General features: G+C 43.7%; 2 protein-coding genes across 16 annotated transcripts in view; one reads left to right on the plus strand and one right to left on the minus strand.

The window, feature by feature from the left end:
• TTLL11 (tubulin tyrosine ligase like 11) overlaps positions 1–9,834 on the minus strand; it is a 226,364-nt gene extending 216,530 nt beyond the window's left edge. For 9 of the 11 annotated variants that reach the window (XM_044992371.1, XM_044992373.1, XM_044992374.1 and 6 more), the window contains exon 1: positions 5,665–6,143. In XM_044992371.1, coding sequence (XP_044848306.1) covers positions 5,665–6,021 — 357 coding nt within the window. In that variant the 5' untranslated portion in view covers positions 6,022–6,143. Of the gene's footprint in view, positions 1–5,664; positions 6,144–9,703 lie in introns of those variants that run through there. The other 2 variants (XM_044992380.1, XM_044992375.1) reach the window with 2 other exon arrangements.
• The window catches only part of LOC123352370 (carboxyl-terminal PDZ ligand of neuronal nitric oxide synthase protein-like), a 77,416-nt gene continuing 69,944 nt past the window's right edge, over positions 6,283–13,754 (plus strand). The window contains exons 1-3 of one of the 5 annotated variants that reach the window (XM_044992381.1): positions 6,287–6,371; positions 6,682–6,907; positions 8,267–8,323. In XM_044992381.1, coding sequence (XP_044848316.1) covers positions 6,725–6,907; positions 8,267–8,323 — 240 coding nt within the window. In that variant the 5' untranslated portion in view covers positions 6,287–6,371; positions 6,682–6,724. Of the gene's footprint in view, positions 6,372–6,681; positions 6,908–7,308; positions 7,342–8,266; positions 8,324–9,975; positions 10,281–13,754 lie in introns of those variants that run through there. The other 4 variants (XM_044992385.1, XM_044992383.1, XM_044992387.1 and 1 more) reach the window with 4 other exon arrangements.

The raw sequence follows: 13,754 nt of genomic DNA on the forward strand, positions 1-13,754 counted from the left end.
AGTGTTGTAATACAATGGCCAGTGAATACTTTGGTGTCTTTGTCAGGGCCACCACCTAGGAGCCAGAAGGCAGCTGTTCTGGGCTTGGGGACACCCATAAAATGAACTGTTCAACAGCAAGTCAGTCTTGATTAACACAACAAGAGGCATGTCTGACTGATGCCTGAAACAGCCATAGAGAAAGGATGCAGGAGCCACTGCAGGGAAGATGTTGAGAGAATAGCTCACAGAGAGACTATGAGGAGCTTGGACTTGCTAAGGATTTTGGAAGACTTAAAGATCAGAAGAATATTCAGGGTAGCAAAAAAACAGAGAACACAGAGAGGGAGGTTGCAAGAAAACAGGAGAGCAGTGGTCAAAGAAAGGCGAGGGTGAAAGAAATCAAGGAGGGATAAGGGACAGAACCCCTTATGTGCTGGGGCTACAAGGGGTCAGGTCAGAAAGGAGCTCTAATCCCATCTTGCCCCAGGCACTATGAATCCTTCTAAAACCCATACAAGTCAGTGAATCAGCACTGGCATCCCTATTTAATAATAAGCTGGTTTCGATCCAAGTTACTGCAGTTTTCTTTGCTCAGATTTGTTTGCTTATCTTCATGTTTATTTTATCATCACTCCTGCCTTTATACCAGGGGTCGGCAACCGGTGGCTCGCGGCTCGCCAGGGTAAGCACCCTGGTGGGCCGGCCCGGTTTGTTTATCTGCCGCGTCGGCAAGTTCGGCCGATCGCGGCTCCCACTGGCCGCGGTTCGCGGTCCCAGGCCAATGCAGGAGGCAGGAAGCCGCGGCCAGAACATCCCTCGGCTCGCGCCGCTTCCTGCCTCCCACATTGGCCTGGGACCGCAAACCGCGGCCAGTGGGAGCCGCGATCAGCTGAACTTGCCGACGCGGCAGATAAACAAACCGGGCCGGCCCGCCAGGGTGCTTACCCTGGCAAGCCGCGAGCCACCGGTTGCCGACCCCTGGTGTAGAATAACAATAGTATGGTATGAGTGACCAGAGTGCAGCCTGAGTATAATATGGTCCCTATGAGCCTGCACTGCACATAAGATTCAGCCGCTGCTCAAAGGGAAAAAGGTGCCTTAATCTGGGACCAACGAAGAAGCAAAAGGCTTAAAAAATAACCCCCTGATCAGATGCCACAGCAAGATGAAACTGCCTCCTATTTTGACTAATTATCCTGCTCAGACTCCCTGTTTACCTTCACCAGACCTGAAGAGCTCTGTGAAGCTCAAAAGCTTATCCATTCCACCTACAAGAGTTGGTGCAATAAAAGATATTACCTCACCTACCTTGTCTCTCTCTTTATGGTATATCATGTCATTTAAACTACCTGATAACCAGGGATCCTAGTTTTCCATGATTTAAAAAAAAAAAACCCATCAATAAAAAACAAAAATCCAAATGCTGAACTTTAGTTTCCCTACCCACAATATATATAGGCATCCATTGAACACATTTTATTGATGTATTTACAATTTTTAAACTGACAGCCTAAGCCCCGCCCATTCTCTGAATTTTTGATTATCTGATCTGGCCCCAGACCCAATTAGATCAGATAATTGGGGTTCCACAGTAGATGTTTTTATTTTTTTCACAAAACGTAAAAACAAAAGATTCTCTGTAAAAACACAAATTCTGCATTTTTCCACATCCTTCTGTGACAAATGGATTTCCAGGATCCCTGCCAATAACTGAATATTAAAATTTTTGGTATTCAGATAAATGAAAAACTAGAAGGGCTTGTTTTAAAATGGCAAACTTAGCATGTATGACCTGGATGGGTGTGTTAATCAAAAATCTATTCCAATCCAGTAGATTTAATTTGGGGATTACGCACACTATAGTTGGCATTCTAAGGCTATGGCTCCACTACACTGCGTCGCTAAGAGACAGCGTTCCCATGAACATAATTACTCCAGCCCCTGCAAGCGGCGGTAGCTATGTTTGTGGGAGAAGCTCTCCCACCTGCATAGCGCTATTCACACCAGTGCTTAGGTTGGTGTAACCTGTGTCACTCAGGAAGTGGCTTATTCACACCCCTGAGTGACATAACTTATACTGACATAGCCTAAACTGTCACCACTATTCCTTATTCAACCCCCTCTTCTACCTGAAATTTTGTGTTTGTCACACATTAAAATTTGTTCACATATTTTGGACGTACACTTCATTTCTTATCATGTTTCTATCACTTTAAGGGAGGACCAATCCTTTTATTGTGATAAAGTTCCTACTACAGAAACTTAAGATCATAAACACCTCCAGCTAATCTACTAAATATTTAACATCCCTCGTCTTTCTATCTGAGCTTTAGGCTCACAAATTTCAGTCAGTCACGCAGAAGTAACAGAATCTGAGAAAGAAAGCAAAATGTTATAAGTATATCATTCAAAACAGGCACAGATCTTCTCTGATGAACTAGAGAAAAGACACTTGAAAAGAGACTTTACTATAGTGGGTTGCAAACCCATACAAATTTATTATAAGGACTTGTTTGGGCAGAATGAATTATGACTGACTGTAAGTGGTATAGCCAAATGCCTTAAGAGGCACTATTTTGGCTGAAAAGCCATTATTAAGAAGAAAGGAAAAGAGGTCAGAGAGAGAAGCAAGGCAGACTAAATGAAAAATATTGACTGAATTAATGGGTGGAGGAGAAAGGATATTTGTTTATTGTCTCCATCAATAAAGATTAAGCAAAGTCAAAGTGATTGCTACTATGGGATAAAGAGCTGGAAGGAGAATGCTGATAATACAATGTACATGTTCAAGAGGAAAACAATAGGGTGTGCATAGTTCCGTTTCTGGGACAGAACACATAAGACTGAGCAATCTGGGGAATCAGATGCTCAAAACAGGTCAAACATAAGGGACATAAATTTAGTCCTGTGGATTACATTTATACTCAGCCAAGTTTATCAGTTAATTTTAGTATTTATCAGACTTTCAGAAGCACTCATTACAGTAATATGTGGATGAGTCTTGTATAAACTTTAACTCTACAGCAGACAAATTAAATGGTAGAACACCGCTGTTCTGCTCTTTACCTACAAAAAGACTGGAGAGAAGCTGCAGGTGGACACTCAACAGGTGCACCTATGTATCAGTGTAACAAGGAGCAAATCTATCAGGTAATAATTTCACACCATTGATTTTTGTTCCTATTTTGTAGTGTGCACATAAGATGATGATTTGGGCTTTTATGCAAGGGAAGATTGATTTTCTGCAACAAGATTTAAAAAATAAAAGGCTGAAATACAATAGATTCTGTTTCCATAATGTTTTAAGTATATACATATCAAATAATAGGAAACAGGAGCAGGGATGTATTTAAAAATACTGTATGAAATTCATCTTGGTTTACAAACTCTGTTGTCCAGTGCCTGAGTCAAAACTAATAATGAAAAGTGGTTTCCAGCACCCACTGACTAGACCTTTTTTTTTTTTTATCCAATCAACTTCACACGCTGGATCAGTTAATCAGTGTTTGTAATCTATCACTGTACGTATAATATATGGGCTGAAATCCTGGCTTTAAGAGTGCTACAATTTCACCTACAGACCCGATCACTGCAGTGTCAGAAAGTCCATGTGGTTTAACATGAACTCTACAGGATTCTGTTTATACTTTAAGATAAGTGCATTATTTCATCACCTACTTCCCATTGCAAAAATCAGATTTTGAATCTGCAAATACTGAAAAGTTTTTCTAGTGTTATCACACATACTAGCTAGAATACAACTACCACAATGATTATATTGCAGTGTTACTAAATATAAAAGCAGTCACTGAAATTGTTGGCAGTCGTAACAAATCTATGCAATGCAATGTTACGTTACCTTAAAGAAATATACAGAATAAGAGTTAATGAAGAAATACTTCTCAGTTTTCAATTTATAAGTAACTCACACAAGAAACTGAGGAAAAGTAAAGTTATCAGAAGTGTTCAGTCCTATTCTACCTAATAGACCACCCTGCAATGTCATTACTTGATAATTAATGCTACCTAAAACTGTCTAACAATACAATACATGAGCACAAGGCAAAAGTTAGACTGAAGAAAACAACTGATTCTAATGTTATATGCACATATTATTAGAGTAAGTAATATCCAAGTTTTTCATGTCAGGGAATGTGTCGGACTTTGTGTTGAAGGGAACCTACAGCATTCTGAATATTATAAAGGAACAGGAGAGTCAGATCTACTCTGCACCAATCCTCCAGAAAATAGTTTTTTGGGGTTACAAATGTCCAGTTCTGTTAGGAGTAATATGGACCGGACTGCATCCCTCAGATCTATACAGGGAGGGCCTCCTCCATGCAAAGTTCTCTCCTTCCCACATGGAAGAGGGGGAAGCTACCTCCATGGAGCTATGGGATCATCTGTGGGATGAAGGGCAGGAGGGGATCAGGGAGAAGCTGGCATGTCAAAGGCAGCAATGAAATGGGGAAGATGTGCCATGTAACATTCCTCCCCCCCCCACCCCCAAACTCTGTAGGGCTCCAGGTGAAAAGAGAATGCATTCCCAGGCCTTATTACATCTCTGTGCCCCCAACCCCATTATAGAGATCCTTGGGGAAGTGGCCGGCTATAAGAGACCTATCAGCTCCGTTCCATGGAGCCATGCAACCAGTGCAGGTGAGAAGTCTTTAGGGTCTGAGACCTGATTAACATTTTGCAATTGGGGAATATTTCTGAACTATTTCAGTGTTTATCATGTGAAATTTTAAATATTATCTTTATTCTCTCCCCCATACAACCCTTTCAAGGAAGTTCCTACCCTCTCCAGGTTTAGTCATTTTAAAAAGCCAATGACAGGTATTTTGTTAAACTGTTTAACATTGTCATTTTTCTATTAATACAAAATGTTCTTTATCGTGACTTCAAGCTCACCTATATCTGAATTTACTTTTACAACATAACATAGAGAATCTGCCATATCAGATGAGATCTCTGGTCCATCAAGGCCTCATTTTCTATAGATGGCAGTGACCTATATTTAACATTTCTTTGGGGAGGGAAACAAAATGCAGCAGGCAATTGTATTCAAGTGGTAAGTTTCCTTCTTGCCCCTTCTTACAATGGTCAATTTAACCCAGGAAGCATGAAATCCGATTACCCTATTTTAGCATGCATAATCACAGAAGGTATTAATAATCACAAAGTTACCAAGTCCTTTTAAAATCCAGTCACGTGATCTGATATCTAATTGTACAATACAAGAAACGTCAAAACAACAGCCAGAAGACTCCTTCAAACGGATGGCAACCTTTGCTACTGAGCCCGTTTTTGCACAAGCGGCATCCCTGGACTGGATGACAGAAGAACTACTGGGGGGAAATGGGGTGGGAGAGCCAGCTACTGGAGCGGGGCTTACAGAGCACTGTTGGGCTAGCAGAGATCCGGGGGCTGACAGAGGCATGCTGGAGCGGGCAGAAGGAAAGCGGCTGGGGCGAAGGGGGCCGCGCAGAGAGGAGTCCCGGGGGGCTCTGAGGGAGCACAGAGCTCGGGGAAGGCTCGGAGCAGCCCGACGGGAGATCCGGGCGGCAGGGAGGAAGAGCCGCTGGGGAGCCCGGGCCCTGGAGCGCGCAGGCCGTGCCCCGGGGGAGCCAGCCAGGCAGGGTCTGCGGGAGGCCTGGGGAGGGGGAGCCGGTCCCTTACCTCCCTCCAGCGGAGCTGCCGCAAGCTGAGCTTCAGCGCCTCCAGCGAGGTCTTGGCCTTGGAGCTGTCCACGGTGACATGGGCCCGCCGGGCGAGCCGGCCTCCCTCCTCCCCGGCACGGCGGGTCGAGCCCCGCTTGGCCCGGCCCCCCTTCCCCGCACCGCACCGCTTGGCCTGACCCTTCGAGCCCGGGCCGCTGGGCCTCCTGCCCTGAGCCGGCGGGGGGACCCCTTCGGCTTCCTGCTGGGGCTCCGGGGCGGCCTCGCTCCGCTCCGGCTCCTCGGCGGGGAGGGCCGGGGACCCTGGCGGCTCCGGGGCCGGAGGGCAGCTCTCGGGCTCGGTCCCGGCCGACTCCATTACCAGGCGGCAGAGCTGCCCCGGGCCCCTCCAGCCGCTGTCATTGCCGCGTCCCTCCGGGCGGCGCCGGTTGCCATGTTCGCTCAGGTGGTTGGCAACGGCCGAGACGGAGACTGCAAAGGACCAATCAACGTCAAAGGCAATCTCGCCTCCCAGCCCTCTCCCTCCCCTGGGGAAATCACAGATGCGAGGGGCGGGGCGTAGCCCTTGGCTATGGTCACGTGACTGTGGCTCCGGCTACCATCTTTGCAATGGGCAGAAAGCTATTCACCAGTAGGACTGAAGCTATGAAGGAGGCCATTTTGGAAGTAGGAGGCAAGCTCTGAGCCAATAGACCTGAAGCTATCAAGGTAGCCATCTTGGAAGTGGGAAAAAAAAAAAAGAAAAGGACTGCAGCCACGCCGTGTCCTGGGTGCCAAACGCTCAGGAATCCCTCCTGTCCTGTGGGGCATTTCTTTTGGGGGACAGGGGAAGAAGGGCTGATTGGTGGACCCACAATACTAGTGGGATACCTAATGTACTACAGCCACCTGAACTGCAGCAGCTTAAGGGACAAGCTGCACTTGCTTACAGCTTGGAATCCCCAGGGGTTCCATTCACAGGCCAAAAATCCCTTTAGCCGGGGTCCAGCACCTCCCCAGTTCAGTCTTTGTTCCTCAGGTGTTTCCAGGAGTCTGCTGGTGTGGGGAGCGAAGAACACCAGATGATGTCACGCCCCGCCTTATATCGCTTTTGCATGTGGTGGGAACCCTTTGTTTCTAAGCTTGGTTCCCAGCCTCATCTGTGGAAAAACACTGACATCCCAGGATGGAGTCTAGAGACGTGGTCTCATCGTACGTCCTTGCAGAGTCAAATCAGCCATTACTGGAGGCTGTCTGCTCCGCAGGTGGGACATAAGCTTCTCCTAAGGCATATTGTTTTCTTAATGGCCCATTCCCCATCCACTAGCTAGAATGAAAGTATCTTGTCTAGTGGGTGTTCTCCAGGTGTAACTATGTTTGAAATAGAGACATAGTCAATATTGATAACTTCAGATACAAAAATGATACATGCATACAAATAGGATAATCATATTCAGCAAATCATAACATTTTCAGTGACATATCACATGACCTGCATAAAATACATCATAACTATGTCATAATCATATAATAATATGACTGAAGAATATGGGGTGCAGTGTCACAGAAGGCTTTCATGGGAGGACTTACTGGGGGCAATGTTTGGCATGGTGTGCAGAGAGTGAGGCCTGCAAATTAATCCCTTTACGATTATCAGGGAGCATATGCATCCCCCCAGCAAATGTGGAAGTTACCCTGTGTAGGGATCTTTGTCTCTCTCCTTTGCAGTGAACATTTTCAGTGACGGAAAGGATGACCTCCCCACAAAAATCCCAGGCCAGCCAAGGAACATTCACCCTTAGACAAGGATTATCAAATCTCTGTCTTTAGTTTCAGGATACGTTTTAATAATCTAGTACAGCCCAGCAGACGCACAGTCTGACCTCCCCCTTTCCCAACCCTCCTGCCAGTCTGGCTTTTACAGATGGGCCATGTAGAATAGGAGAGATAGAGGGGAAGAGTAAAGTGGTGTGATTTCTTATTAGCCACTCTAGTTTGGGCTTGACAAGATTCATCACAGGCACAGTTCCACTAGGCCAAAGCCAGTACAATGTTCTGCAGCAGTGACTGAGGCTCTTCATCTTCATGGTGGATTTCCTTTCCCTTTCTCTGAAATGACTCGTGCTGAGATTAGACGTGTGCACTAGAATAATAACATCTCCTTAGAGTCAGACATGTCCTTTGCTTGCCTAAAAATAATAATTCAAGAAGGTGCACAATAAGAGAGCAGCACAGGAAGCCGCCATTCCTGTGGTTGCAGAATGACAGTCTCCTACATTAACCCTGTACTAAAACAGAACTGGCTGTTCAGGAATCTTGATCTTGGAGGGCACTTGTGTTTCTAAACCCTTTATATCTCCTTCAAAATACACACACTCCAAAATCAGCCTGGTCTTTCTTAGTAACCTACATATTAATTGTTGCTGAAAAGGAATTGCTGGACTTGGCTTTCTTGATGGATGGCTTGGTAGCATAATAAATAAATAAAATAGTAATAATAATAATAATAATTAATAAAATAAAGGCTGTTCACAGTCTAACATAAAATGGGTTGGATATAGTCTAGCTCAGGATCTAAAATCATCCCCAAAATCACCATCATTAATTGGCCCCCTTGTTCACAGGGTCAACAGAGGGACGATGCACTGAACGGGCTTCAGAGAATAAATGTGCTGGCAGAGGTAAGACCTTTGGCAAAGCAATGTGGGGAAATTTATAGGCTCATAGCTTGGCTGTATCTGTTCTGCCATTAGAGAACAACCTTTTCCAGCTTTGCCAAACTGACGTCTTCATCAGAAAGTACCTGAATCATTTACTGTAAGATTGATATAAACAAGGACAGAACTTAAGGAGGTCCAATTTCAAAGTGTGAATCTAGTATGTAAGAAAATTGTTAATTAAGCTACTAATCCGACATACCTAATTTAGCTGATACAGAGCTGGCCTTTGTCACTTTGAGACTAGAGGATTGTAATGCTTTGCATACTGAGATGACTCAGAAACTGAAGCTAATACAGAACACAGCAATACTCTTAATAAAGTGAGTTTCATTACACCAGTGCTCTGGGATCTGCACAGATTGCCAGTAAGTGTATAGATCAGATTCAAGACATTGAACTCCCCAAACAAAGAACTACCCAAGTTATTTTAATGGATCAGATGGATAGCATGAAAATTGGCATTTTTCAGTGAAAACAATTGCTCTTATAGATATATAAAATAAGCAAATATAATACTTTGGTTTATGCACAATTAAATCAAACATATCAAAATATTAATTCAAGAAAGACAATGACTCTGAAAACTCCTGGGAGAACCTGAAGAATAGCTTTTTAAATAACACAAGTATGTCTTCTTTTTGCGATTAGTAAAGTTAAATAGAAAACAAAAAATCTTGGATGACATGTTTTCACTTAGCCTGTAGGTGGCACTGCAATCTGCTAGGAAATTTATTTGTTACTCCAGAAAGTGCGCCACACTATTCTGTTACAAAAAAATAAAATATTCTGTGTGAGAAACAAGGATCTCCAGAACTAATTAGAATTCAGGCCAAGATGGTAGCTCAGACCATGCTATCAGTCACTGGAATCATGTTATTTATGTGGCAAAGGGGACAGGGCTAAATGGGAGGTGAGGAGGAATCACTTTAATAAAATATATATATATATATATATATATATATATATATATATACAGGGCCGGCTCCAGACCCCAGCACGCCAAGCGCGTGCTTGGGGCGGCATGCCGCGGGGGGGTGCTCTGCCTGTCGCCAGGAGGGCGGCAGGCGGCTCTGGTGGACCTCCCGCAGGCGTGCCTGCGGATGCTCCACTGGAGCCGCGGGACCAGCGGACCCTCCGCAGGCACGTCTGCAGGAGGTCCACCGGAGCCGGGGACCAGCGACCGCCAGAGCGCCCCCCCGCGGCGTGCCGCCGTGCTTGGGGCGGCGAAATTCCTAGAGTCGCCCCGTATATATATATATATATATATTATTTTTAAAGGGACATCTAGACAATGGTGGGAAGTAGAAAGGAAAAGCACTGTCAGGAAAATTAAAATGCTACCTGAGGAATTCTAAGTACAGAAGCTAGGATTCCAGGAGTTACCAGAGTAGGTCAGATTTTAGGAACAAGACTGTGTCTAAAGATTGGTATCCCATCTTCATCCGCCATCACCACCTCCTGTTTCACAGAAAAGGGGCAAATAGAAAACAATGTACCTGGCTAATCATATGATTCTGCTGAAGTAGGAGCAGGGGTGACCCTTTCCCACAGGTGGACAGCGACTCAGTGCACATCACAAAGCATGAAGTTTAATCAGCCTGATGACATCTTATAGCAGCCTGCATAGAGTCACCTGAGATCATAAAATTAGCCACATCTTTTAAAAATCCAATTGCAATATCTATCCTTCTGACATCTACTCCCTGCAGGGCACTGAGAGATTAATTAGGGGAAGACTCTACCTAAGAAAGTGTCAGTCATCGCCAGGTGGCTATTAAATGTAGTGCCTTGGCTGCTTGATAGCTGAACAGATTCTTAATGAAAAACTCAGGAGATTCCCTGAGAGCATGACTTTTATGCTAGCCCTGAGGAGGACTTTAAGCAGAGCTGTACCAGGAGGAAATTTTGCCTTGGGCAGGTACAGTCTATCCAGATGTTGTTCCTTATGCATGTGTCCTTTTAAGATTAGTGTTGGGCTCTTCATATCAGGAAGAATCTTTGTAGTGTGTGAATACAGAACTGCTGATTTCACAGACCCAGAGGCTGAAGTCTTCTATCCATCAGATACAGCACAGATCATGGTAATGTCCCACACGAACCAGCTAACATCTAAGCCCTTTTCTGAAGGGACCACCTCTGGGAGGAAAAGAGGAGTCTCTTTTCTCATCACTCATTCAGTCTTTGGTGTCTCTGTTGAGACTGCCTAAAAGGGTGCCAATTCTAGTGGTGGTTTTAGTGATGACAGCTGTTCACCAACACCTCTCACACTACAATTATGATTCACAACTCATGTCACACGGATCGCCAAACAGCCACCAGATGGTAGCAACTGCTAATGACTGCCAGCTAGGGTGGGATTTAAACTGGTGACCTAAAAGTGAAAGGCTCCTTATCCTATTATCAGCCTCCTGAGCCATCTACCCCCCTGGGACAATGCTTTGTAATGTATGTTAGAGCTTTTTCATCACAGATGTCAGAAATGCTGAAGGAAAACCATGGATTTAGCTGACATGGGCCCGAACATTGACTAGCTTTTTGAGCACTGGAAATGCCCCAAAGATGCCAAACAAAATGACTGCATAGGAGTATTTTGATATAAAGTTTTGATAGAGCCATGTTTCTAAAAGGTTAATAATTCACTACCTACCTCTACCCAGTCATACACCAGATAACTGGTTTGCTTTATGCTACATGCATAAAACCTTCATTTCTTGTTGAGATAAATGGGGATGGTATGTACTGTATGGCGTGAAGTCAGACTGTATGTAGTATTCCTCTACTGCAAGGTAAGGGAGTAAAGTATAGGTTGAGTAGTAATAAGGTAGCAATAGCACAGCAGAAGGAGCATGTATCATGCTGTTTATTGCAGGTTAGATCTAGTGGCAGGGGACAAACAAGCCTGAATTTATAAAAACCCTCTCTCTTGTAAGGTCAAGGGAAATTGAAAGTTTCTGTGTGCTGCCAAACACAGATTTATATCCTAGAGAGCCCCTCATCTAGAGATATTTGCTCAAGCAATCCTTGTGTAATAAAGCTCAGACACATATTCCCTGTAGGAGCTATAGACCCATTAGTTCATATGTAGAACTATGATGGGAAAAAATATTTATGAAATGTTTTTACTTGAAGAAACTCTTACATCAAGCATCAGAGGGGTGCTAGCCTGGATCTGTAAAAGCAGCAAAGAGTCCTGTGGCACCTGATAGACTAACAGACGTATTGGAGCATGAGCTTTCGTGGGTGAATACCCACTTCGTCGGATACCCATGAAAGCTCATGCTCCAATATGTCTGTTAGTCTATCAGGTGCCACAGGACTCTTTGCTGCTTTTACATCTAGCAGCAGCCATGTCAGCTTGGTGGGTCTGACAATACAGGGGACCACCATGATACCACAAATCAGATGAGGTCTGACATTCTGTCATCTGAGGACACGGTGGTGCTCTCATACACATTAGCCAATACATTATCCATTATCCCCTGATAATGGAGTAATCTCACCAGAAAGAGGCCTGGATTTGAGTCCTACTTGAATGGCCTTTGTAACTATTACTGTAAAACAGGGCTATCAAATCACACAGATGGCAGTCTCACCCCGCAGGGAGGTAGCAGGCAGGCTGCGAGTTCAGATTGTACTGTACTCTATCTATCTCCTAGCTAAAAGCTGTGCTCATCCCTGTGCTGATTCATACTTTATTGGGTCATGTGTAGCATGGTATATTCCATGCGTGTACATGCCTTCCCAAAAGGTGCATATGTAACAACTGCTCAGTACTGGATAGATATCAGGGCTACTCCTGTGTGATCATATTGCCACTGAATGGCTGGTAGAAGCCACTAAAGGTAGAAGCCTTAATGCTACAATATAAGCACAAACATTTCACTGACTAATGCTAAATGACTATTTCTGATTCTTAAACATCTGAGAACCTGATTCTACAAGTTATGATTGCGCAGTCAGGAAACTGATGTGTACCATATGACGTGTCCAATCAAAACAACACATTAGGAATATCAACACCACTGCAAGCTCCAAGCATGCAAAACTCATGAGTCAGCCTTCAAAGAATATCAGGAGATTATCTTAAAATTCATGGGAATTTTGTGAATAATAAATTTGGGGATCTTTTTATTTTCCCTCTGGTTTCTAAGTCTTTACAGTGAACTTGGGTCACAGTTTCATGCTTTTTCCTGTAGTCATGAAAACTAGCAACTTACTTCTTTCAAAAAATGAAAGCTGAGATTCTCATGTAATCACAGGACTCCAGAATCCAGGTATTTAGGATCAACATCAAATATCATGAGACCTGGGATTTAAAAAAAAAAAAAAAAAAAAAGGTCACAACTTTTGTATCAGCACCAACACCAAACTGGTCTCCTGCAAGCTGCAGAACAAGAATTATTTGCAGATATTACTCAGCAAATCATTTTGAATAAGGAATAAATTTGAGAAAACCTATGGTACATTCATGGACAATTCACAAACAGAGACAAGGAAAAGTTAATCAAATAAGTTATCCATAGGAACTATCCACTCTGCTCTGTAGTAAGCGGTTCCTTCTGTAACCATGGTGGGAGGTTGTTTTTTTATATAATTGTGCCTTTACTGGTCAACAGGAAAACAATGTTTTAAAAATTAAAAAAAGTCAGGAGAAAATATGTCTGGTAAATACAGTCTGTCTTTGGGAAATGTCTCTGTTGTAATTATACTTCCCAGTCTGGGTTTAAATTAGTTTACATAAGCATATGCTCACAATGTATATGTTAGACCACCGAAGATTTGTGGTTGACCTACATATGCAAACAAAACAATGGCTGCATACTTTGGAAAAAATTTGCATGATAGAAGATTATGAAAATATGCATAATAGTAGATGACATTTTCTCATTCCTGAATCCTCATTCCTGAATCCTCTTGTACACAACTTAGGAACTGGCCATGCATGAAAGAGGCTTGCAGTTGTAATGGAGAGATTTTCTGGCTACACTACAAATCTGAACCTTCAAGACATTAGTCTTCTGTTTCTCCCTGAATACCACAAATCTGTATAACCATCTAACCAAACAGAACCTCCACCAGCCGAGCAGATATGTGACAGAGAGAGAGAGAGGGACTGACAGTGATGAAACAACGACAGCACTACCCAGCCTGATCCACATGTCACGTCTTGATTTGGTTCATGTGGCAGCTCAAGAGACTCACTGCAAGATTGTGCCCAGGAGTTTGCCCTATTTTCATCTAAACCCCACTGCAGCTGAGGGTGATACCAGCTAATTTCAACCAATAGAACCTTATTTATCTAACCTGCTCCTTTGGGTTTAATCAAACATTAGCATTTACAGACATGTGAGGGGGTCTCCAGCTATTTTTGGCTAACCGGGATTCTAGTGTA

This window comes from Mauremys mutica, chromosome 18 (genome assembly GCF_020497125.1).
Source record: "Mauremys mutica isolate MM-2020 ecotype Southern chromosome 18, ASM2049712v1, whole genome shotgun sequence".
Classification (NCBI taxonomy): Eukaryota; Metazoa; Chordata; order Testudines; family Geoemydidae; genus Mauremys; species Mauremys mutica.